The sequence below is a fragment of the Ammospiza caudacuta genome, chromosome 5 (assembly GCF_027887145.1).
Source record: "Ammospiza caudacuta isolate bAmmCau1 chromosome 5, bAmmCau1.pri, whole genome shotgun sequence".
Lineage (NCBI taxonomy): Eukaryota > Metazoa > Chordata > Aves > Passeriformes > Passerellidae > Ammospiza > Ammospiza caudacuta.
The window spans coordinates 18,661,853-18,687,944 of record NC_080597.1 but is presented as its reverse complement, the minus strand read 5'-3'; the positions used below and the strand labels follow the sequence as shown (position 1 = coordinate 18,687,944).

At 43.5% G+C, this 26,092-nt stretch overlaps 1 protein-coding gene across 3 annotated transcripts in view; it reads left to right on the top strand.

Annotated features, from left to right (window-relative positions):
• Positions 1 to 26,092, top strand: part of LOC131557887 (fatty acyl-CoA reductase 1-like) — a 125,026-nt gene that overhangs the window by 79,366 nt on the left and 19,568 nt on the right. For all 3 annotated transcript variants that reach the window (XM_058805364.1, XM_058805365.1, XM_058805366.1), the window contains exons 3-5: positions 16,459 to 16,634; positions 20,122 to 20,301; positions 24,906 to 25,083. In XM_058805364.1, coding sequence (XP_058661347.1) covers positions 16,459 to 16,634; positions 20,122 to 20,301; positions 24,906 to 25,083 — 534 coding nt within the window. The remainder of the gene's footprint in view (positions 1 to 16,458; positions 16,635 to 20,121; positions 20,302 to 24,905; positions 25,084 to 26,092) is intronic.

The following is a 26,092-nucleotide window of genomic DNA, read 5'->3' as shown; positions in this document are numbered from 1 at the left end:
ATCAAATCCAACTTCTGGCCCTCCACGGTTTAACATGATTGGAAACATTGCTCTTTCTGGTGACATTTGGTCAAGTGATTTCTTACACCTGAAGCATAATTAGCCCAAGTATTCACTTTTCTGCCTTGTATGGGCTGGGTAACATAAAATTAGTTGGTGCAACCTAGAGCTGGAATCTAAAGGCAGAGAGCATGAATTCCAGTTCAGCTTACATGGATTATTCTCTTTGGTCTCCCTTGGAAGCAGTATGAGTTGAAAATATACTTACAGAGAAAAGTAACTTTTCTCTTGATAAGTGTATTGAAAAATGCATGTAAGCATGAAAGATGTCTTGAGCCACAAATCCTGTGCTCAGAAAGCTTTAATATTCTGGCTTTAGGTGGAAGAATTAGTAGAGTGCCAGAGATGACAAGTTAGGCTTGTTGATTACCCTTCAGTAGTCTCTGAGGTGCCAAAGCAAGTACTCTCTGAGGTGCCAAAGCAAGCTAAAACCTGAGCCTGGCTGAAGGACACTTGATATGGCTTTCTTGATCCTGTTTAAAACATGTGTGTGTTTCTTTCCATACTAAAGTAATTGGATTTCTTGATTAAAAAAAAAAAAAAAGCAAAAACCAAAAAACCAAACCAAAAATAAAAAACCCAACAACACACAGATAAAAGTCCTACCTGATTGCAGACAAAACTCATCTTTCCCAGCCTTAAAGAGGAGCAGTCTTGCCAGGTGTGTGAAACATCATCTGACTTACCTTTTAGCATCAAGCCTGTCAGAACATTCTAGGGGAGTGCAATTACAATAGCAGGAGAGGGAGAAACACTTCGGAGGGTGTAGCTGAGCCGTCTGTGGCAACACTCTGATCTTTGTACAGGGAAGTGAGTGACATCTGCTTCTGGTAGACGTGTTACTATCACAGACTGAGGGGAAATGGCCCTCCTGACAACAGGTATCTTTGTTGTGAAACAAGACAACACCTCCTGCTTGATGAAACCCAAGCAACTGGAAAAGGGAGTCTGCGTGCCAAAAGGCTGCTACAGACTTCCTGGGACAACTCTGCCTTTTCCTCACATCCAGATAATTCAACAAAGTTCAGTGGAATTGGTTTTTTTAATAGCTTTGTTTTGTTTTTACCCATGGCCAGGAATTGGTGAATTTTAAGAATGTTCATTATGGGCAGAACTAATTGATCCAAGCATTGATAAAAAAAAAAAGCCCATATTTTGAATAACATGCAAACAAGTTGGATTCAGAGAAAAGATTTGAGCTGTGATTCTAGAGGGGCTTCTGCAACCATATTTAAAAGGTTTCTATGGATTCTTCTGAGAACTGGCCATAATTAGAGGCATTGGTTACAGTTTGTCTCCAGTAGCAGGGGTACTTGCAGAGCCATATTGTGCTGTAAGTAGCAGACTCTATTTGGACAGATGGTTCTATCTTCTTAAAGAAGTTTTAATTTCCCTAAGCTGAAGGCTCCTTGGATGGAAATCAAGGATTACTTGTAACCGCCTTACTACCTTGCTTGCTTGGAATAGTGACAGTACAGAAAATCGGTTTACAACAATTAAGACATCCTTTCTTAGACGTTTTCTTAGAATATCAACTGTTTTCTTCTTCACTGGGTTGGTTTCTTGTTCACAAGGTCACTCACTTCTAGTAGTGTCCCTGCTCTTCCTTTCAGTTTTCTAAATTGCATTAACTTCTGATAATCTCTCAGGGATTTTCCCATTTGTTTTCTCACTCTGTGTGCTGCCTGTAGCCTTACTGTCAGAATATGGTCCTACTTAAGGGATAGGAAGGAAAAAAGACAGGTGTTTCACGGGCTGGCATACCCCAACTTAGTGCTGTACTTTAAAGCACCCCTCAAAAAATTATGTTGTCATGATGAAGATAACAAAAATATATGTGGGATGACATATCTGACAAAATATTTGTGTCAGATGTGAGCACAAAAGAAAACTGCTGAAATGACAAATTGTCCTAGGTAAATCACAAAACCACTGAATGGTTTAGGTTGAAAGGGACCATAAAAATCATCCAGTTCCTCTCCCTTTCATGGACCTTCCACTATACCAGCTTGCTCCAAGCTCTGTCCAACCTGTGCCAGAACCTCACCACTCTCACAGGGAGGAATTTCCAAGAAAATCCCATCTGAACCTGTTGATGAGAACAAGAGGTTGCTGAGAACAAGGTCCAATGCAGCACCTCTCCTCATTGGTTCCTCTATCACCTAGAGAAGGAAGTTCTCATCAACGCATTCCAGGAACCTCCTGCAAAACTTCCATCTTTAATTGATTGTACTGTTTGACACATCCATTATACCGTTTGACACATCCACAAATTCAATATCTTTAGCATGAATTTCAGTCACTGGGACCATCTGGCAGGAAGTGGCTCGCACTCATGCCAGAAAGCTTTCTTACCTTCCAAGACATCGTAGGATATCTGTAGGCAAGATATCTGTTGGGAAAAAATGTGGTTCCAGGGTAACTCCTCACTTGTGACCAGTGACTTTTCTTTTTTCTGGTAATCTTGTAGCACAGTTCATTTAGAAGCTATTATTCTGCTGTACTCGTTTCCCAGATGTTCAGCTCTCTGCACTTGAGTGCCCTCTCACTGCAATATTTGAAGAATTTCTCTTTTATTTGAGTAGCTTTAAATATTTGATGCATCTTTCTTGATTTGTTCAGCTTCTGCTGTGTGTGGCATTAAAGGATTTTTAACTCCCTTTAGCCTTTTAATTAATGACGTGTGCCCACATTACCCCTGATTCTCTTAATGGTGGTGTTCTGTGCTTTCTGGTAGGACAGGGTGAGGAAGTGCAGGACACCCACCCTAGGCTGCCATTTCTTTGGAGGAGCTCTTCAGAGGGGCCCAAGTTGAGAAGTTTGCATCTCAAGACTTGCCTAGGAGCTGAATGACCCATGTTTTGTCCTTGAAGCAAAATTTGGAATTGCATCCCAGCGCTGTGTTTTATGCAGTGCTGCCTCCTCTGTGTCTGTGTGACAGCCATTATGCTGTCAAATTAGAAAGTAGATATTGGTAACTTTTTAAAATATCTTCCCAAGTCTTTCTTGGTAATTTCTGAAAGCATCCCCAAAAAGTAGGAGTCTGTGTTTGACACAACCCTTAGTCCTGTCTGGTTATCCTCAGGAATTCAGCAAACACTCCTGAAGTTCCCGGGTGTCCAAGCAAATCTGGCAGTGAAACATTGAAGATCTGTGATTAAAGGCAATGGGTATGGAAAAGCAGATAAAGATCCTGCGTCTGGATAACTTTATACTTACTGATATTTCGAAGTCCATACAGTGATTCTCACAGCCAATGAAAGGTAATCAATTCTGCAAAGCAGGAACTGAGCAAGGGCACAGGGATCTGACTCCAGATGGGACTGCTGACATGTATAATCGTCTGTGAGTACTCGTGGTCTGTCCAACCCCGACTGCCATAAGTGTCCCGAGTAGCGAAGTACCGCTAAGCACAACTTGTGCGGGTGTCTCAGGCAGGCTCCCAGCTGCAGGCAAACTTAGCAAGCAGCTCAGCTCTTTAAGTGAGATCACTCTTTGGTGAGTTCAGCTCTTTAGTGATTTCAGTTCTTGCTAAGTGCCTTGGCGGATGCAGGGATGAGAGAGGAGAAGAGCTGTGTGAGGTTCCAGAGATGTGTCTTTATTGGCAGCGTCTGCAAAGGGTGACAGTGACAGCTCTTCTGCTGAACTGGGCAGAGGCAGGGGTTTATATAGGATATATGGGTTTTGGGAAACAGTCCAATAGTGAGGGTCAAAGTAAATATGACCTGTGGTCTTACAGAGAGATAATGAGGGTCCAAGGCGGAAAAGGGGTCTCTTGGTCCAGTCATCATGACTAGCATTTCTTATCTTAGGCAACTGACTGCCTAAGATAAGAGGAGGCCTTGCAGGCCCTTTGGCTGCTACAGACATGCTTTGGCAATTGACTCCTGTTTACCCGTGGCCTCATTGGGGCATAGTTATGGAGAAGGGTGATGTCCTGGTTTAAGGCATATTTGGTAGAGAATTTCCAAAGGAAGGCCCCTCCAGAAAGCAAATCCACATGGTTTCTCCCCCCAACCCGTTCAGGAAGAATTCCTCGGAGAGAAGTGGAAAGAACCTGTTTATTAACAGGCACAGCACCCCCCGGCACACAAAATGAACAATACCGGATGACACCACTCTGAAAAAAGATGACAAATTCAGAAAGTCTCTCTCAGGAGTGGTCGCTCTGTTCTCAGTCCCTCTGGCGCTGGGGCAGCTGCTGCAGGCCACATGGTGCAAATTCTCGGTGTTTCCAGGTCCCAGTCTGGAGCAGGTTCAAGATGGTCAAAAAAAGAAAGGAGAAACAGTCCAGAAAGAATTTGGACTGTTTAGCTAAACTAGCTAACGAGCAGAAGCAAAAGCAAGCAGAAGCAGAGCAGAAGCGAGAGCAAGAGAGCAAAGCGAAAAGCAAAAGCAGTGAAAGCAAAAGCTGCAGTCTCTGTGTCCCAGCCAGGCTGATAAGAAAACCAAAGCAACATTTTCACTCTTCAGAGCCAGTCTTAAAGGTACAGAACATAATATCCAGCATTGACAGAATATATGAATGGGGATACAAGCATCATAATGTTACCCTAGAACATTCCACCCCTTCTCCCCATATCATCAACATACTGGCACACATCATGCATTTATTTGCACAAAATTTCCATCTGTTACCCCAAAATTTACAAGCAATACCCATCATGCCCTCATCACATCCCCACGCTGGACCACTGAATCCAGGCCCTATACTACAGAGCTGCAGGATTCCTCGTTTCACATTATGCACTCAAAGCTCCATCTATCACTTGCTCAGACCTCCAACGCTTGCACATTTCCTTCTCCATCTTCCACTTGCCCAGACCTTCAACACTTACACATTTCCTTCTATCTCATGTCTGTATGGTTTAATATACAGACAATGGCAGTAACATCCAATGAATAGTGATATTGCATATCATTCTCACCCCACAATCAGATCTCCCTGAGGTACACATTGGGTTGTTCCATCTCTTTGCATTACCTACCATTAGCAACCTGGTCCCTGAGCAAAGACAACCCCACAAATGGGTTTGTCTGTACTCAAGGCAGAATTGATCTACACAGTCTTCCCTAACAAACCTCTGACATGTACCTCTGGGACTTTATCTACTACATTCAGGGACTCAGACTGGACAGGACCTGCTCGGTTGGTGGAACCTTGGGTGTTAACTAACCAGGTGGCCATTGCTAAATGCTGCTCCAAATTTTTGAAAGATCCCCACCCAAAGCTTTCAACTGGGGTTTTAGTAGTCCATTATACCTCTCTACTTTTCCTGCAGCTGGTGCATGGTAGGGGATATGGTAGACCCACTCAATGCCATGTTCCCTAGCCCAGGTGTTGATAAGGCTGTTCTTGAAATGAGTCCCATTGTCTGACTCAATCCTCTCAGGGACACCATGCCTCCAGTGGACCTGCTTTTCAAGGTCCAGGATGGTGTTATGGGCAGTAGCATGAGACACAGGGTAGGTTTCCACCATCCAGTGGTGGCTCCCACCATGGTCAGCACGTAGTGCTTGCCCTGGCGTGTCTGGAACAGTGTGATGTAGTCAATCTGCCAGGCCTCCCCATACTTGTACTTGGACCACCACCCACTGTACCACAGGGTCTTCACTCGCTTGGCCTGCTTGATGGCAGCACACGTCTCACAGTCATGGATAACCTGTGAAATACTGTCCATGGTTAAATCCACCCCTCGGTTTCTTGCCCACTTATAGGTGGCATCTCTGCCCTGATGGCCTGAGGCATCATGGGCTCATCGAGCTAGGAATAACTCTCCCTTGTGTTCCCAATCTAGGTCTATCTTGGACACCCCTATCTTTGCAGCTTGGTCTACCTGCTCATTGTTTTGGTGCTCCTCATTGGCTGTACTCTTGGGGGCATGGGCATCTACATGGCGGACTTTCACAGGTAGCCTCCCTACCCTGGTAGCAATGTCTTTCCACTCTTCAGCAGCCCAAATTGGTGTTCCTCTATGCTGCCAGTTAGCCTTTTTCCACCTCTCCAGCCATCCCCACAGAGCATTGGCTATCCGTGAATCAGTGTAGAGATAGAGCTTTGGCCATTTCTCTGTTTCTACAATGTCCAGGGCCAGTTGAACGGCCTTGAGTTCTGCAAGTTGACTTCATCCACCTTCTCCTTCGGTAGCTTGTTCAACCTGTCATGTGGGGCTCCATACAGTTGCATTCCACTTCTGGTTCATCCCTACAATGCAACAGGAACTGTCAGTGAAAAGAGCGTAGCGTGTTTCCTCTGGTGGCAGTTGGTTATATGGAGGAGCCTCTTCAGCCCGTGTCACTGGTTCTTGTTCTTCATCTGTGACACCAAAATTCTCACCTTCGGGCCAATTTGTAATTACGTCCAAAATCCCAGGGCAATTCAGTTTACCTATATGGGCACGGTGAGTGATAAGAGCAATCCACTTGCTCCATGTGGCACTGGTGGCATGGTGGGTAGAAGGAACCTTGCCTTTGAACATCCACCCCAGCACCGGTAGGTGGAGTGCCAGGAGGAGTTGCGCTTCTGTACCAATCGCCTCTGAGGCGGCTTGGACTCCTTCATAGGTAGCCAAGATTTCCTTCTCTGTTGGCTTCAGAGCCTCTGTAGCTTCAACTCCAAAATCCCAGTGGTCGACCCCAAGTGTCCCCAGGCACCTTCTGCCAAAGACTCCAGGACAAGCCATAGTTCCCGGCTGCAGAGTAGAGCATGTTCTTCACATTTGGTCCCGTCCTGACCGGGCCCAGAGCTACTGCATGAGCGATCTTCTGCTTAATCTGGACAAAGGCTTGTTGCTGCTCAGGGCCCCACTGGAAATTGTTCTTCTTGCAGGTGACCAGGTAAAGAGGGCTCACGATCTGACTGTACTCAGGAATGTGCATCCTCCAAAAGCCTATGGCACCTAGGAAAGCTTGTGTTTCTTTCTTATTGGTGGGTGGAGACATTGCTGTAACCTTGTTGATGATGTCTGTAGGAATCTGACGCTGTCCATCTTGCCACTTCACTCCCAGGAACTGAATCTCCCTTTACTTTGCTCTTTTTAATGGCAAAACCAGCTCCCAGGAGGATTTGGATGATTTCCTTCCCTTTCTCAAACACTTCCACAGCTGTGCTCCCCCACACAATGATGTCATCAATATATTGCAGATGTTCTGGAGCCTCACCCCTTTCTAGTGCAGTCTGGATCAGTCCATGGCAGATGGTGGGGCTGTGCTTCCACCTCTGGGACAGTCGGTTCCAGGTATACTGCACTCCCCTCCATGTGAAAGCAAACTGAGGCCTGCATTCTGCTGCCAGAGGAATGGAGAAAAATGCATTGGCAATGTCTATAGTGGCATACCACTTTGCTGCCTTGGACTCCAGCTCATACTGGAGGTCTAATATGTCTGGCACGGCAGCACTCAGTGGTGGAGTCACTTCATTCAATGCACGGTAGTCCACAGTCAATCTCCATTCTCCTTCAGATTTTTGCACAGGCCAAATGGGGCTGTTGAAGGGTGAGTGGGTCTTGCTGACCACCCCTTGGCTCTCCAGTTCTCGGATCATCTTATGGATGGGGATCACACATCTCGAGTGGTTCTATACTGTTGTCGATGCACTAGGGAAGTGGCAGTTGGCACCTGTTGCTCTTCTCCCGTCAGGCGTCCTACTGCAGATGGATTCTCAGACAACCCAGGCAAGTTGTTCAATTGCTGGATGCCCTCTATGACTACAGCTGCTATCCCAAATGCCCGCTTGAGTCCTTTTGGGTCTTTGAAATACCCACTTTGAAGGTAGTCTATGCCCAAAATACATGGGGCCTCTGGGCCAGTCACGATAGGATGTTTCTTCCACTCATTCCCAGTCAGGCTCACCTCAGCTTCCACCAAAGTGAAATCCTGTGATCCCCCTGTCACACCAGCAATAGAAACAGACTCTGTCCCCACGTCTCGACGGAATTAATGTACATTGAGCACCAGTATCAACCAAAGCTTTGTATTCTTGTGGTTCAGATGTGCCAGGCCAACGAATCCACACAGACCAGAAAACATGATTTTCCCTAGCCTCTACCTGGCTAGAGGCAGGGCTCCTCTAAGCTTGGTTATCCTTCTTTCCCTGGGCATATGTCTTGGATGTTCCTTCAAGGGGATCAGACATGTCATCATCATCATACCTAGACGTTCAGCTATGGGCAGCTGGGGCTGCTTTCCTTCTGGTGGCTTCCTTCAATTCACACATCCATCATGCCAGAAGAGCAGTAGGTTTTCCATCCCACCGCCTCATGTTTTCTCCACAATCATGCAGATAGAACCACAGCTCAGCTCGTGGGGTGTACCTTCTCTCGCCATCTGGGAAACGTCTGCCTTGGATACCAGAACCTCTGATCTGTGCTGCAGAGATTTGGAGAAGGTTTTCTTTAATCTTTTCTCTGAGCTTCTTATGATTCTCCTCTATCTTATCCTCTAAGTTCTACAGACGTATTTCTACTGCTGCGATTCTGGCATGTGTTGGGCCATGTACAGCATCTGCATGTGCTCGGAGCTTCCTTGCATATCCAGCACAGTCTCATCCCTCTCATCCCTCTTCATTATGGCTAAGGCAGAAGCATATTCATGTGGCCCAAGTCGCACAAGTTTTCGCCACATCACAGACATGCATGGTACGAAGTCTGGGTTCCTACTTGTTACGTCATCTGAGAAGATAATCTCTGCCTCTGCAATTTTTCTCAGGCGTTGGATCCCTTGCACTATGGTCTTCCACTGGGTTTGTTGCATATAAAGATCATCTGCACACAGGTATCTTTGTGCAACCTTTCCAAGACCCATGCCAGGAGGCTGTGAGGGTTAGCCCCCCTCATCATTCCTTGGTCAATGACAGGATCCTGTGACAGGGATCCCAAATGCCTCACTTCAGTGCCATCCAGAATTGTAGCCTCGCCTGCAGCATCCCAGAGACGGACCAGCCAACTAATTATAGATTCATCAGGTCGTTGGGTGTAATCTTTCCGTAAGCCACGAAGGTCCTTCAGGGAACAAGACTCAATATTTGCATTTGATCTTGCACCTGCTGCATTGACTCCTGATTTTATGTCAGGAGTCACTGAGGTTCCTTCTCCTGCATTGTCATCATCATCCAGTAGTCAATTGGTCTTGTCCATGCATTTCCCACTTCTAGTGCTGGTAGTGACAGCCATTGGTTTAGCTGCTGGCTTAGGCTCACTATCTGGTTTGGCTGCTGGCTTCGAGCCTGGGGTGTTGGCTTCAGCCTGAGTCACTGGGATAGTTGCTGATTTATCTCCCTGCCCCCCTGCCTCTGTCTGCTGCCCTACAGTATCTAGCAGTGTGCAATAAGTACAAGCCAGGGCCCAGCTCACTGCAATGACCTTCCTCTCCTTAGGCTCATCCTGGTACTTCTCTTTTAGGTATTTCCCCACTTCTGCTGTGTTCTGAATTTGTTCATGGGGAAAATCCCAAACTATAGGGTCAGAGAATTCCTTCAGGATTTGGCCCCTATCCTCCCATTTGCCACACCAATTAGGATTTTCCACACCTGGGTCTACTCCTGAGGGGTCTCATCAGCCCATCTAGAAATCTCAGCCCTCATTCTAGAGAAGCAGCAGACTGTATAGAGGAAGGTTATCAGAATGAATACCAGAAAGATGGTTTCTTTAACATTCAGGAGAAACTGAACATCCTTCAATAGTGATGCAACCAATTCATAGGAGAAGAAGGAAAGCAAAGCCTGAAAAGCCTCACCCCCTGCTCCTCCTCTAACAAACTGGATGCATAACCATAGCCATGAACCATTCATACCTGGAGCGGACCCCAGCATGTTTATAAACTTCTTACAAATCATTGCCACTAAGCCCAGCAGGATAGCTATTCCTGTCACTGCCCCTCTGATATAAAAACCACCTATTAGGGACAATACTAAAGCTATTTCTGGATAAGAAAATAAACCTAGGGACCATAGAGGTATTAAAATCTCAAAAAACCCTAGGGACCAGAAATGCATGCAAACCTTCACCTCAGTAGACATTATGAATTCAAAGAGCATGGCTATTAGCTGCTTTAAACAAACACAGAGTAATGGCAACCAAAATGCACAAAAACAGGGTTTTTTGCACTCTCTCCAGCCCCACGTTGGGTGCCAAGATTTTGTCCTGGTTTAGGGCAAATCTGGTAGAGAATTTCCAAAGGAGGGCCCCTCCAGAAAGCAAATCCACATGGTTTCTCCCCCCAACCCGTTCAGGAAGAATTCCTCAGAGAGAAGTGGAAAGAACCTGTTTATTAACAGGCACAGCACCCCCTGGCACACAAAATGAACAATACGGATGACACCACTCTGAAAAAAGATGACAAATTCAGAAAGTCTCTCTCAGGAGTGGTCGCTCTGTTCTCAGTCCTTCTGGCGCTGGGGCAGCTGCTGCAGGCCACATGGTGCAAATTCTCGGTGTTTCCAGGTCCCAGTCTGGAGGAGGTTCAAGATGGTCAAAAAAAGAAAGGAGAAACAGTCCAGAAAGAATTTGGACTGTTTAGCTAAACTAGCTAACAAGCAGAAGCAAAAGCGAGCAGAAGCAAAAGCAAGCAGAAGCAAAAGCAAGCAGAAGCAGAGCAGAAGCGAGAGCAAGAGAGCAAAGCGAAAAGCAAAAGCAGTGAAAGCAAAAGCCGCAGTCTCTGTGTCCCAGCCAAGCTGATAAGAAAACCAAAGCAACATTTTCACTCTTCAGAGCCAGTCTTAAAGGTACAGAACATAATATCCAGCATTGACAGAATACATGAATGGGGATACAAGCATCATAACGTCACCCTAGGACAGGTGAGAAGGAAACTAGTCCTAGGAAATGAGTGGGAAGACACATTTTCAGTGGTTCCTATAGGAAAATCTCCAAGTGTTGCTATTCTCCTTCCCTGCACTTACACTCTTCCCTGTCAAATACCAGTGCTGATCTCAAAGTACCTCCCAGGGGCACCAGGAATATCTGTGATAAACAACAGAAAACCCCCTTGTTCTATCCATGATTTGTCCACCCACATATAAGATGGCGCTAGAGACCATGGAAAGCTTTTCCATGTCTCTCAAATCCTTCATGCTCCTCTCCACAGTGTCTGACTTGGAAAGTGTTCCGGATTCACTGCTGTGTAATTCAAGTATTCTTGTAGAAAACAGCAGGCTTGGTCAGCAGCCAATTTTTAAGAAAGCTGGCTATTCGAAACCACATCTCAAATAGCTGGATATACTTATTAGTCTTGTCTGACCTTTACTGAAACTCTGTCCCTCTCTTTGTTTCTGTAGTCTACATCTTTTAAGTAATCTACTGTTTTGTTTACTAGGTGTTGGTGGTGGGATCTGTATTTCCACTACATTAGCTCTACTCAGGGGAAAGTAATAGCTCTGGATTGAAGCATAAGGCGTTCGTTTTTCTGTAATGAGGAACGCTCTGCTGCCTGCTTTCCCACTGATGATATGAGTTATGCTTTATTTGCCATGAGAAGAACTGTACTTTCAAGCAATTTTCTGAAGAGGAAATGAGACTTTAAAGCAATTTTCTGAAGAGGAAATGAGACAGAATGCAAAAAGGGGGGAAGAAAAGGCTCTGTCCCAGTTCAAGCTCCCTGATCTACATTTTCACACATTGCTTGACTGAGTAATCCTGGTGTTTATTGCTGGAAATTACCAGGCTAAAGATTAATTGCTTGCTAATTACTTTGAAGCTGCCCAGTTACATCTCAAATTTGCTACAATGGCAATTCTAAAATAGTTGGGTACCTCCTTCCGTAAATGTATTGGAGGATTTTATCAATGGCAAACACAAGTCTGATAAACCCTTTTAGCAGGACTAAACTACAGACATCAGGTGGTTTTTTAAGAGTTGTTTGCATGACTTTGGTGCCTTCAGTAGTTTAAATTTGTGATGATCACTTGTATATTTATGATGCTGATTGAAATCACCGAGGTATGGATGTACACCCTGGGGGGTGTTATTTTGTGTTTATATATAGGCTGCTCCCCTGTATTTGTACACCAATGCTCTTTTCAGAAGAGGGATTTCAAACACCCTGGGTTTAAAATTGTTCTACACAGCCAGTGAATACCTTTTTCTTTGAAGAAATTCTTGCCCTGATATTTAATTCCTTGGCCTGTGTCTCTATTAGGATAAATTATATATTTCTTTCACAAGGAGCAATTCTTGCCTATATTCTTTTGAATCATGCTAAGCAATCCCTTTCATTTCTTTATATGAGAGGTGGAAACTTTTGGTGCTCTTTTTTTTTTGCTTTCTTTTTTTTTAATTGAGCTCTCTCAACTTTTATGTTCTCATTGGTTCACCATTTATGAGTTCCATTTTGTGGAAATTCTCTGGATTTTCTCCACTTTAAAGGTTGTCATACAGTAATGCCTTGAAATGTTCATGTTGTAATGTAAATTATCAATCTTCCTAGAGAAGCCTGAGTTCCTGGCACCTATTAAACACACCCGAGGAAAAAAGGTTGCCTATCTTGGCCACACTTAAAAACTTGACACTTTCTGGATCACTCACCAATCACCAGTCACCACTGTCCACCAGTGCAGTGGGGTAGAGGGAGATGCAGGAGTACTGTCCAAAAAGGAAAGGACTACCCAGGCCCTTGAGAAGGCTTTGACAAGACTAAATTACTGCAAGTTCTTTTTTTAAAGTGGACCATGGCTTAGGCACTCTACTTTTCATTACTTTGTATTTACTTCACTGAAAATGCCTCCTGATGCAAAGCCTTTGGCATTTTACACAGTGGTTCCTTTATTTTTCAACTGTGCTGTTCCACAGATGTGCAATTCACCCTTTTTTTGAGGTTTTTGTATCTTTGTGGCATGGAAAAAATTCTGATTGAAGGATTTGTAGGCAGAAACCTCTCTGAATTATTACATCCTTTAAGGTAAGAGCAGGGAAAACCAAGAGCTGCAAAAATCCTTTAGAAAGGGAAGTCTGAACTTAGGAGGGCAGGAATAGGGAAAGTGTCCATCAGACAGACTCAACTAGAATGTTGGGAGAAATTCCAGATGTCCTGTTTTCACATTTTTGACAATGTATAGTGAAATCACAGAGATTTGATTAGTATTATAAATGGGAATTGCCTGATTATAAAATGAGAAATAAGAAATTCTCCCCTCTGTTGAGGGGCAGCACAGCCCATGCTGAACTTACATCTATTTTGAGGTTAAAAATAGGAGCATTAAGATGCTCAAAAAGACACTGAAATCAGGGTAACATTATTACTGATTTCCCTGAATTTCATTAATGTTGGATAACTTGATAGTCAAAGGCCTTTCCTTTCTCTCTCTCACTGATTTTGTAACAATTCCTGTATCCCTTCAGAAGTGCTGCTGACCTGGCTAGTTTTACATTCTAAAAAGTTTTGGCTTCTAAAAAAAAAAAGACAGAACAATCCTTAGGCCTCACACAGTTACTGGGGCTGTATTATTTATGCTCTTGGTGAGTTCATCAGGATTTAGAGATGCAGTTACTACTTACCTTCAGACTAAGCATCATCTTTATATTAAGTACTCCTTGAGTGTAGGAAGCAGTATAAAATCAGCTGCATTTATTTTGCCTTTAAATCTTGCCTCATTTCCCTGTAAAGCACTGAAAAGTCTGAACCCTTCAGCTTCCATAAAAGAAGCAGCAGACTTCAATTAAAAAGCTGCTCCCATTATCTGATTTAATGGTGACAATATACCGAATGTTCCTGTGGAGCAGAAGGTTTCCAAAGCAGTGTGCTGACTTGTGTGCTTGCATTTGGAAATTGCCTTCATCTTTCAGAGGAATGCAGTGAATCATTGGAGGGATGAAAAGCTGCAGCAGCTGAGTGGCGCGTGGTAGCAGCAGGCACAGAGGCTGAAGGGGATATTAACTGCAGTGGGAATATCAGGAGGAGATGTAGGAAGAATTTAGCTGTCCAAGGCTGGTAGTGCAGAAATACTACTCACTTTATATGCCATGACGGAAATGGACAAAGGGCAGATTCATTCTTTCTCTGCCTTTGCATTATTTGTATTATATGCCAAACAAGTAGAAAATAACTCTCATTTTGTGGTATTTTGTACTCTCTGCAACAGAACAAATGCAAATGATTATTTCTGAGAGTCCCACATGACTCTCAGAAGCTTTGGTACATCTCTCTTTAGCTTTGGTCTCATGTGTGTTCTCTGAGAAACCTTTCCATTTGTGTCCTATTAGGGTTTGCTGTCATCTCTCACGAGATGATGCGTGTTTGGAAAGCCAGTGTAGCTTTAGAAAAAAAGCTTTTTGCAGACATTAGGGCTGTCAGTGCCTGGGAATTCAGTTCCTACAGTCCAGCCAGCTGTCACCAACACCTTTGCCCATTAATAACTCTCTCTAGAGATCTATTTTCTGGCCTAGCCACACTGATAAAAGATGTGTGCACTCAGGTGCAATGAGAACAGTGAAATGGCTTTGTCTTGTCCTAACTTGGGCTAAAGTTTATGAAGGATATGCAGCTGTGGGGCAATTTAAAATGAGTGTAGAGCTGTGGTACATAATAGAGAAGGCTAATGATTCTTTTATCACCTCTTTATCCCTAAAAACCTCAAGGTTTATCTAGATTTCCTTGTCAGATAAGCGGAAAGATGATAATCCCTTAGTCAAACAGAAAAAGTACTGCTATTAGGATAAGTTTAGTCTTTCTTGGGTCTCTTAGAATGTTTAATTTGTGTCACACAATTTCTGCTTGTACATAAGCACTGGACACATCAAAGGCAGAAGAAACTCTAAGAAAGAAGAGGCCATGGTAGTAAAGATAGTTCCAAGCTCGGCATTACTGGTGTATAGGCTACAGAAGAGGGGAAACACCCCAAAAACACAGAACTGCTGAAAAGTCAGCTGGTCCATCCTCCTTCTCCAATGTTCAGTTGTTCCCTGCCTTTACTGGCACTGTTTATCTAGACAGGTTTTAAAGGTGTCCAAAGGTGGTGTGATTCATCTTTTGTATCCCTCAGTAAACTCTCTCAGTATTAGGTGTTCCTGATAGTAGACTTGTTACCTTGGAGGTGTGATTATCCTTTGGAATCTAGATAATACCTCTTCAGATCCCACAGCCATTCTATTCTATTTTCTGTTAATTCTTTCTACCTTTCATGATGTCACTTTGCTCCACACTCCCTCTAAAAAAAAAAAAAAAAAAAAAAAGAAAAGAAAAGAAAAAGGGATGGATTGTTGTATTGCACGAAATAGTTATTTAGTTATTTGCACTGGGTGTTCGGTAATTTGCACTGTTTACATTATTTGTATCCTATCATCACATGGTCTTCCCCTTTCCTCCCCTAAGTGTCAGCATTGGTGGTCTCCTCCTGGTTTGCCCCTCCCATCACCCCTCCTCACTTGTATCCCATTGGCTGTAGCTCCCTTCGTCCGCCCCCCTTCCCCCCACCTCGGGAGAAGGCCACCCCCTCTTTTCTACGCGGGAAGTCACCTGGACCACCTGATGTCTTCTATTAATAGAACAGGACTGTTCCCGAGAGGAGAAGAGCTCCTTCTGTCTTTTGCCATTTGTCCTATGTAAGATCATGAGTTTTGTCCTATGTAAGATCACAAGGGCTAGGGTCCATAGCTAGCCGTATTAGATCTGAACAGCCCACTAGGCATGAATTCTTACAAAGGATCTTGTTGTACTTAACGGTTTCTATTAATTCAGTTGAAATGGCTCAAATATAATATTGCAGAAATGTATCTTGGAGAGACCTATGGATCATACTTATTGGAAGAAAAGGGCTGGAAGATGTCTTTAGAGGCTAACCAGCTCCACACATGTTCAGTTTATGCAAAACTGCTGGTGGCACTCAGCAGCTTCAGCAGTGGGGATTATTGGGATGCCCCATCCTTGCATCCCAAAAGCAGGTTCCCACTGGACTTCTCTGACATGAACAAAGAGTGACAGTAGACAAGGAGCAGCAAAGGAAGAGGAGGAGGAGGAGGAGCAACCCTGCCCAGTTCCCCTCCTCTCTGCAAGTCATTTGTAGAACCATCTTGCTTGGGTAAAGCTGCACTGGCTTTCCCACTCCATACTCTGCCCTCTTGCTCTTTAGCTCCTGTTTTGGTCCTACAGCCAGCCCTCAAGGTCAAGTAGCCAGTGGTTGCAAGAGATGTGGATACTGAGGAGTTTTGGTGGCTATCTGAGGAAATGAGTGGTGGCAGAGAAGATTCATTAATCTCTTCAGAGCAATGCTTTACGACCTATATTTTTGTTCTGTTTCCCTTAGGAGGGAACAAGTGAATGGATTATTTAACCATCTCACCTGTGTCATTCTCCAGACAGGAATTCTCTTTTGTGCCAGTTGCATTGATTGATGTGATCAGACTGGCTGTTAATCAAAGCGATCTCAGGAGCCTAATTTTGTACCTGATCTCTCTCTGTTTGTGCTTCAAGGTCTTTGACAGGGTCCGAGAAGATTGCCCTAATTTCCACGAGAAGATTAAGCCTATTAATGCTGAACTCACTCAGCCCAAGCTGGCCATCAGTGCTGAAGACGAGGAGGAGCTTCTGACCCGGGTCAATGTTGTCTTCCACTGTGCAGCCACAGTTCGCTTTGACGAACCCCTCAAGTACGTTCTGCTTTTCTATGTTTGCTGAGCGGGATCAGAGTGCACCATGGCACTGCCCAGAGCATCCCTTGCATGGCTGCAGTGCTGATTCCCCTGTCCATGTTTGTGCTTCCCATGGTTCTGTGCTGAACATGGAAGGAGTGTGCTCTGAAAATGCCGTGTGTGTGTGTGTGCGTGTGCACACACGTCAAACTTGGTGCAGTCCCACGGGAACAAATGGAAGAACTGCGGGATTGGGTTGTAAGACTGTAAGGAAGTTAAGTATGACCTAAAACTGGGGTGAGGAAAAGTGTGGTTGAGGTTGTTAGGGAGATGTTTTGGCAGAGCTGCAGACAGAGAAACTGTGTTGTGTCTGCCTCTAAAGCTGATGTTGTTAATGGCCTTTCTTTGTCACTGAGTAGCTGGAGAGGAAAATGAGCTGTGGTTTGAGAAAACAGCCCATCACAACCTTTAAAATACCCAACTCCCACTGTAATTAACTGTTTACAATGAGTGCTTGGTTTCTGAAGGAGTTCCCTTGGGAGTGCCTGTCCAGGGAGGCTTTTCCATTAAAAAAAACCAGCAGAAATAAGCCACTGAAACAAGATTAGATGTGTAAATGCTTCTGTGCAGATTATCCATTTCAGCAAACCAAGGTAGATGATCTGCACTGCCAGATCCTAATAGTCTTCTGAAAAAACACTAAAGCTATCATAGTAGAAAACAATTTGTGATATCAATCTTTATTTGCTCATAGGCTAAAGAGATATCCACTATGTCCACCATAATTATTTGCTTTTTAGAACAACTAATTAGAGAAACACCAGAAAGAAGGCAGCTCTTGATGTGATCTTGAGCCAGTATGTAAGTAGCCACAAATGTTGTTAAATGAATGCACAAATGAACACACTTTAAAAATAAGTTTCAGTGGCATGAAACATCAAAGGGAAACCACATTTTTAATATGGAGGATAGCTAGAAAGAAGCTAAAAGTTGAAAAGGTCATCAGCTTACAGGCAATGGAAAAACTAAAGACTTATTGTATGTGATCTGTCAAAATCTCTCCAATCTCTCAAGGAAAATTATGATTAGAAGGCAAAATGTGAGAAGTTATTCAACTCAAATTATTTCTGACTGAATAATAAAATATATCAGATGGGTAAAAGTTTTAGCAAGTTAAATGTGAAAGCACAATATTGCTGCTTAGTTACGAATTTTAAGCAAAAACTTGGTGATGACACAAATAAAAATATTTTTCAACATGATAGAAGCTCGAAGATTATGACAGAATATGTAAAGCCAATAGATAAGGAGGGGGGCAAAAACATTGCTGTGAAGATACTGGAGAAACAGCAGTGGAGACACCAAATGAATTATTGGCATCAACATGCGGTACATTTAGAAAATTCTCCAGATGGAACTCTTGAGGGCAGAAATCAGAAATGGTGTTATATTGAAATATTAATAGATGCTGGTTTCATAGAAGTAGAAGTAAATAATGATAAAGCAAACAACAAACTGCCAGTGTTAGAGATATTCCCTTTGAAGGCTGTAATATATGGTAGGGATAATTCATGCTATTAATGTGTGATGTAAAATATTGTAAAATCCAAAAACTATGTCTCTGACCATCCCGGCCGGGAGCTGCTATCTATTCAGATTACGAGTTCTCGGACACAAGTTAAGATAACGAGTGACGCCTTAACATAAGAACAGAAGCTTCCAGGGCGATGATCACCGGTATTCTGAGTCGTTGGGAGCCACCCAAGAGCGATTATCACCCTGCCGATTGCATCTATCAAGAAAGTCAGCGGCGCCAACCTGATGCATCTGAATACATGGAGCCCATTGACGCTGACTACACACCTGGAACCGGCTTTTGTCCAGCTCTGCACATGGAAAGAAACAGCAATGCATGAGAAGAGACACAAAGGAAATTCAGTCATCTTTGCCTCAGGCACAATAAACTGCATAAAACCTCGACGCACGAAGCAGAATTTGTGAACGTGGGAGACTCTGACACTCGAGGGGTCAGGTCCAGGTCTACCCAGTGCTCATGCTGGACTCAACGCTGTCTCTTTGGCTGTGGTGGTCTCGGAGACCGAAATTCGGTCGTGCAGACAAATTAATAAATCTTTGCTAAATTTTTGATAATTTTGGCTCACAACTTAATCATTTATAACAAAGGCTAAAGAACTCTGAGCAACTCAGCAAAAATCCATGCCAGGCCCATATTATAAGCACAGTTCTGTTCATCACTTCTCAGAAGGGGTGCAGTCAAACAGAAATGTGCATGGAAAAGTAAATTTTATCTGAAGGGTAGCTCACATAAAAGTATTCATCCTGATAGAAGGGCAGGAGGAAATAAAAATCTACAGAAAATGCTGCACTTTAATAGCAGTGTGTGAAAAATATCTCTAGCTTTAGATACAGTGATCCAAATATTGATTGTACTCTTCAGTTGATGTTTGCATTCCTCTGGGCTATTTATATTTTCTCTTCAATGTAAGTTTTTTTATTGTACACTGTGCTTGATGGCATAATTCCTAACATTGTACATGTCTTTGAAAGCTTCTACTCCTGGGCTGAGCAGATTGCATATGCCTGTCTTCTCCCTCCTGTGCAGGAAAGTGTCGCTATTCCAATACAAAGCAAGCAACAGAGTGTGCTGGTTGAAATGTGTCACAGATTGTCTCTAGGACAAATTCTAGCAATGCTGAGTGCTTAAAGGCCAGCATTGCTAACCAGGACATTCTTATGCTTATCACTTCTCATCTCCATTCCTTGGGAACTTAAGCTGTTATCTTTAATGGTGTCTTCTTTGATAATGAGTAGCTTCAGACTGAATGAGAGTAGGTTTAGATTAGATATTAAGAGGAAATTCCGTACTATAAGGCTCCTGAGGCTCTGGCAAAGGTTTCCCAGAGCAGCTGAGGCTGCCCCATCCCTGTAAGTGTTCCAGGCCAGGTTGAAGGGGGCTCTGAGCAATCTGGGATGGTGGAAAGTATCCCTGCCCATAGCAAGGGAGTGGGACTGGATGATCTTTAAGGTTCCTTCCAAGCCAGGCCATTCTGTGATGCTATGAATCTGTTTTTCTGGGCCCAATGACCCTTTCCTGCTTTCTGAAACCATGTGTTCTGGTTTAGCAGCAGTCCCTCCAGAGAACAGTGAATGTGTACCATAGGAGCCCCAGTGCCTCAGGGCTTAGAAATACATGTTCCAGGGAAGGGTGATCAACATGTCACATTTAGAGATGTTAGTGAAGTCTTAATTTTGACCGTTCAAATTGAGTAAAAGTATTTGAGAGACATTCAATGTCCAGAACAGCAAATCCAACAGCATTGCTTTCAAAGCTGGTTTCACATTTGCATTTCAGTGGCACTTTCTGCTCCACCGTGCCCCCTGCTCTCCCTGACTTTCCTTTCTGTGGTGAGGTTTGGATAAAGCTCAGCCTTTATACGTTCTTCCCACTGAAATGCCTTTTGCTTATTTCCCCTGCATTCCTTAGACATGCCCTGCAGCTGAACGTGATGGGCACGCAGCGGCTCCTCGAGCTGGCCCGGCAGATGCGGAACCTCGAGGTCTTCATCCATATCTCCACTGCCTATGCAAATTGCGTCCGGAAATGCATCGAGGAGATCATCTACCCACCCCCAGCCGAACCCCAGAAGCTCTTTGATTTAGTAGAGTAAGTAGGAACCACATTGTCCCTTCCAGTGCTGGCTTCCCTTCATCCTGCGGCAGACTTGGGAGCTGTTCCCAGGATCGGGTGGGATTTCTGTCAGAGGTGCTGTTACTGCTGTTTCTTTGTGGTTTTTTTAAGACTCTGATTTAATGAGAGTCCAGTATTTTCTGCAGGAGTGTATTTTCTCCCAGGAATGGAGTTGCTGCCTTCTGTAACGCTCAGCTCTGCTGCTGCCTTTGTAAGAATTCATTTTTTTTCCATACACCCTTTTTTTATCTTTTCAGCTTCCCAACATTGTTTCCACTTCTTTCAGAAATCCTGTGGTATTTAACTGGAGTTATATGAGGATGAGTAAGAAACAGGCTTTTTTACATAGTTCAGTGTGAATCATTTAAGTTTGAAAAGACCTCTAAGATCACCAAGTCCAAGCTTTGACTGATCACCACCTTGTCAAATAAACCAGAGCACAGAGTGCCACATATTGTTGGGTTTTGAACACTTACAGAATTGGTGACTCCACCACTTGGGCAGCCCCTTCAAATGCCTGGCCACCTTTTCAGTGAAGAAAATCTTCCTGGTTTCCACCTGAACCTCTCCTGGCACAGCACAAGGCAATGTCCTCTCAACCCAGACAGGAATACAGGGCTTTGATGAAACACCAAAAAAAGCTTGGTTATCTGAATTTACCAAAATAAAGAATAATTAGAAAGAATAACAAAATCAGCTGATAAAGGTCCTAGAAGACATTCTCCTTAAAAGAATTTTCCCACAACTGTTAATGTGTTTGCATTAATTTTCTAGTGGGTGATATAAACAACTGATCTGTGATCTGTTAACACAAAGAGCTGGTATAAAATTTTTATTCTTCTTGATTTAGGGTAATGGAAGATGAAATTAATTAATGCCCACTAAGACAACCACTGATTTTTTTTAAATAAAATAAGTTTGTCTTAAGAAATAATTTAACTGTCTAAGCACTACTTCAAAAAAGTTAGTACAAACTACTTTTTCTATTTGAATTTCTGTAGTAGCCCATATTCTTGGATATGTTTACTTCCAGCTAGTAGTCATCAATCATTTAGCTTTTATTCAGTAAGAGGAATATGATAAAAAACTTGAGAAATGTTTTAGTGCATTAGAGCAGTGGGCTCCCTGGTCCAGTGTCTAGCCCTCAAGAATGTCACTGAGAGATGTTACTTAGGGTAACTACACCAGCCTGGATACTCCTTTCTGTTCCCCTCACAGAAACCTGAAGAGTCTCAGCCTTTTTACTGTCTCCTCATGTGCTGATGGATCTGTCTTGGTGCTGATGCTAGTTGCCCTTCCTCTCTACCTGTTCTTTAACTTTACTCCCTCCCTGAAGTATGGGGGTCAGACAGAACTTCATGCAGTACTCCAGTTGCAGTCACTCAAAGTTTTATTTAACCAGCTTCAAAATTACACCACTGGTCATTCTCAGTACCTGATGATAGCCAGCATTTCATTGATTATTTTTTTTTTTTTTTTGCCTGCTGCTACTCACTGACATGGAGGTTTCAGAGCTGTGATTCAAGAGCTTTTGCTGAACTACAGTTACCAGTTCTAAGCTCAACAGCCTCTAACACCAGTTCTGGTAAACTGCTTTTCCCTAAAAGTGGGGCTGCTCTGTCCTCTTTTTGCCCACTGACTCAGTTTTATGTCGTTTGGTGTTCATCACTGTCAAGACTCCATTTCACTGTCCCAAAAAGCTTACCATCACTTGCAACTCTGAAAACAATTAGTGTTGAGGGCTCAGATTTAAAAAAAAGGTCTGATTGCTAGTCAGAAGAGTAGAGAAGGGCTTGGCTACCCCAGAGGTTGTTACTTCAGCTGCTTTATATAAAACACTAAGAATTTATGTATCATAGCTTGAAAATACAGCAGAGAGGATGATGTTTGAGATGCACCTTTAATATTTGCCGTGTAAGTGAAAGAAATAGTGTGGGGATATCAGGGTACAGAAGGTTTCAGAGAGAAGAGAGTGACAGGTATCAGAATTTTACCTTTGATGGGGAGGGAGGGGAAGCAGACTAGGAAATATAAACCACCCTCAAAAATGGGGAGAAATACAGATTATATTTTGCATCAGCCAGCTGTGGATGATTCCCTTCGCAACCAACTCTTGTCTTAAGGTGCTGCTTTTGCAAGTGCTTTAAGAGGGATAATCAAAGAACTAGATGCAATAAGAGATCCATTTAACAGTGCTTGTGGCCATGCACTTGATATATGCTTATGATTTCTTATTCACTTGAAATCTTAAGGATGCTCTTATCCTCCTGTTACATCTTGCTGTTTCAGTTTTTTTGATATTTAATCTGCAAGTAAACCCTGAGGCTAAAGCTGTGTAAAGCAAAAGTCACACTTCTAAGTGCTTCCAGGCCAATAGGGGAAACATACAATCTGCTGCATCAAGCATGGTTTGCCTTAATCTAAAGCTGAAGGAAATCAGCTTTGAAGGGTGTGCTGAGGTAAGGAACACAGCACACAGCAAAGTTGTGGCTGAAGATGTGGGTTGGTTATTGCAGAAAATACAGATCCATTGTTGCTTACAAGAAAGAGTCTTATTAATGCAAAGCCATTAACACAGAAAGTTTTGCTTTCCTGTGGCAGAGTAATTTGGTGCATATAATGGAGAAGTTATTAATTGTTTAATTTGCTTTGTTCGCTTGGAAGGGCCAGATGCAGCAGCAGTGAGCAGAAGCAGGTAGCTTTTGTGAGTTAGCATTCCAGAATCTTCCAAGTAGGTCACAGAGCAATTCTTGCTGAAGTGTTATCTCTGCCTCCCTGATGGGAATATTGGTCAATCAAATCACCTGGCAGGCTGGTGCCCCTGGAACAGCTCCTTAAGTAATACAGAGACCTCTCTGGAAGGATGAGGACAAGGGGAAATACCTCTGCTTGTACTTCTACACCCGTCTTTGCTTTGTGAGAATGCAAACCTGCAACCCTCTATATGAAAATCAAACAAAAAAAAGAGAGAAGGGGAAAAAGACTTGCACACAGCTTAACCTGAGTTCCTAAACTAACTTAGTCTTCCTCCAGGCTCTACAGAAATAGGCATCTCTTCGTGGTAGACTGGTAATTAGCTACTTCACAGATTTAAACAATAGCAGTTTACTGATACCCTGAGGTTCAGTGACTGCCTAAGTGGCTCTACAAATTATGTCAATATTATGTGCTGCTTGTAACTTCTGTGTAGTTAATATCTTATGCTTAAATGCTTTCTTCTACCTTGTTTCTGCTGCACGGGACCAGGCTTGCAAAGGAAGGTGTTTGTGCCTCCATAGGGCTTTTTTATTTAAAGAAAAAATTCTGATATACTACAAATTTTCAGATTTTTAATGCACTCCAAAACTGAGAAATTTGGTGCATCCAGCCCTCCCCTGTGAATCAGTGCTTTCTCATACAACTTCCCATCTGTGCCCAATGAGAGTCATCTGAAAAGTGCTGTGCAACCTGAGCCCCATATCTTTGAAAGGTTGACAGGATCAAGCAGTTTTTCAGGTGTGACAGTTGGCATCATATTTCTCTCCCCTTGACCTCTGCCTTTTTCTGAAATTCAAGATAAGGAGGGGTGAAGTGAGGATCTGCAGGAAGCAGTATCCTTGCAGTGCCCCTGGGAAGAGTCCACGCCTTCAGGCTGAACTGTAAGTCCATTGATTTAATTGCATATTGGATTATAGGAGCTAATCTTTGATTCTGTGGTGTAACACCAGGCTACTGGGAGCCTGTCAGGGACTGGCAGCAAGGGCTCTGGAAGCACAGCCAGTTCTTGTCTTTTGCACCCAGATGCTGGCAGGACCTGTGAGGTGCTGGTGCTGTGCCAGGGAAGAGCCTTTGGATGCTAGGCCCTTCATGCATCTCTATTGTGGTAAGGGCTGCTTTTTAAAAGCTATCTGCATAACTGCTTCTGATGGATTAGGTGCTTGAATACCTTCAAAAAATAAAAAACAACTTGTCAGAGTACTTTTGGGTTTTTTTGGTGGTTTGGTTTTGGTTGGTTTTTTTTAAGCACCAGCTGTTTCCTGTGTGAGCAAACCCATGGTAACCCTGCTAGGAGGAACATATAACCCTGCAAATTATGGAAATCCACTGTTGGAATAATATCCCTGTAGGACATTTTTCCAGCTTTTGAGACCTTTGTGTTGTTACGTGACTTGCTAATTCAAGGTTACCTGGAATATCCTGAAACATATTTGGGAGTATACAGGGACTGTGTTGGCTGAGGATGAGAACTGCCTAGTGGTATTCCTGGCTGGGAGAGCTCCATCAGGCTGTAGATGATGGCAGCATTTATGTTACAGATTGCAGTGAAGCATTACCTATGCAAGAGATTGCTCTGAAGTGAGTTTGTAGAGGTACCTGAATTGTAGCAGGGCATTGTAGCATGAAGCTCACCAGGGTTTATTTTGCACCTTGAAGACAAAAGTGACTTTCTCCCACAGAGCAGTTTTAAATCCAAACCTTAAATATCTTTGACTGGCTTATTCACTGTTTCAGGTGAGGATTCCTGTCTCACTGGTCTGTTTTGCCTGAATCTTTTTCTCTCCCTTTGTGGTGGATGATAATGTTCTCCTTGTTTCCTGTAGGTGGTTGGATGAATCCATCATTCAAGACATCACACCCAAACTGCTTGGGGAGTGGCCCAACACTTACACCTACACCAAAGCCTTGTCAGAGTACCTGATTCAGCAAGAGAAAGGAAACTTGAACATTGCTATCATCAGGCCATCCATCGTGGGAGCCAGCTGGCATGAGCCTTTCCCAGTAAGCATGCATACACAATTCCCTACTGAGAGCCTTTGGATGCAGCTGGAACTGTGTTACTGTCAAGAATCTCTCACTCTTTGTATCAGTATCTTGAGAAACAGATGTCCACAGTTCATAGGGAGATGTGCGGAAGAGGTAGAGATCCTGTGCTGGAGTAGAACAGCAAGCCTTCTTCAGCACCTTAGAACACCTGTGAAAAGACCACATTTAAGCAATAATAACAAGAGCTGGGATAGTTATAGTGCAGAATGCTGGGCTTGCAATTGATTGTCCATTCAGGCACACCAGGGGAGTTTCTGTGCTCGAAACATGGGATCTGAGGGTCAGTCGTACTCCTTGTGCATTGTGGTTGAGGTACAAATGTCAGGGACTCAGTAATTAAATGCAGCTGTACTTTGGAATGAGATAATTCATTAAGCTAAATATACCAAGAGAAATAACATGCCCTAACATTGCAGCCAAATTGGAAAGCACAAAGTAACCTTTGGCTTTCATGTAGCCTGATGTATGCCAGAGATGGCTGCGATGCAACCAAGGCTCTGGGCCAAGCTCGCCATCTTGCAAAGATAAAGAGCTCTGTTTGGTGTTACAACCTGTTCCAGGTTAAACAGCTCATCACTGCTCTGAACTCCAGCTCCCACAAGTGGCAGCTTCCCTGTCCCGAAGTAGGATGGGATTCAAAAGGAGTGTTGTGTTTTCGTTTTGGGGTTTTATTCTTCCCTGCTTTAGAAATTAGCTGGAGAGAGCAAATCCTTGCTGACAGCTGCATGTTTTCTGTCAAGGCTAAATATTAGTCCAGCTGTTTTCAGCAAGTTTATTCCTGAGGCCAGGGAATAGGAAAGAAATGATTTCTAAGAACAAACCTAGATTCTGTTGATGATGAGTGAATTGCATACAATGCATCCCTGGCTACTGGCTGGCATCCTGGCAGCTGTCCCAGATGGGCTGGCATCCATCTAAACTGGTGTCTCCTTTCTTTTTTGTCTACACCACACCACTGTCATCA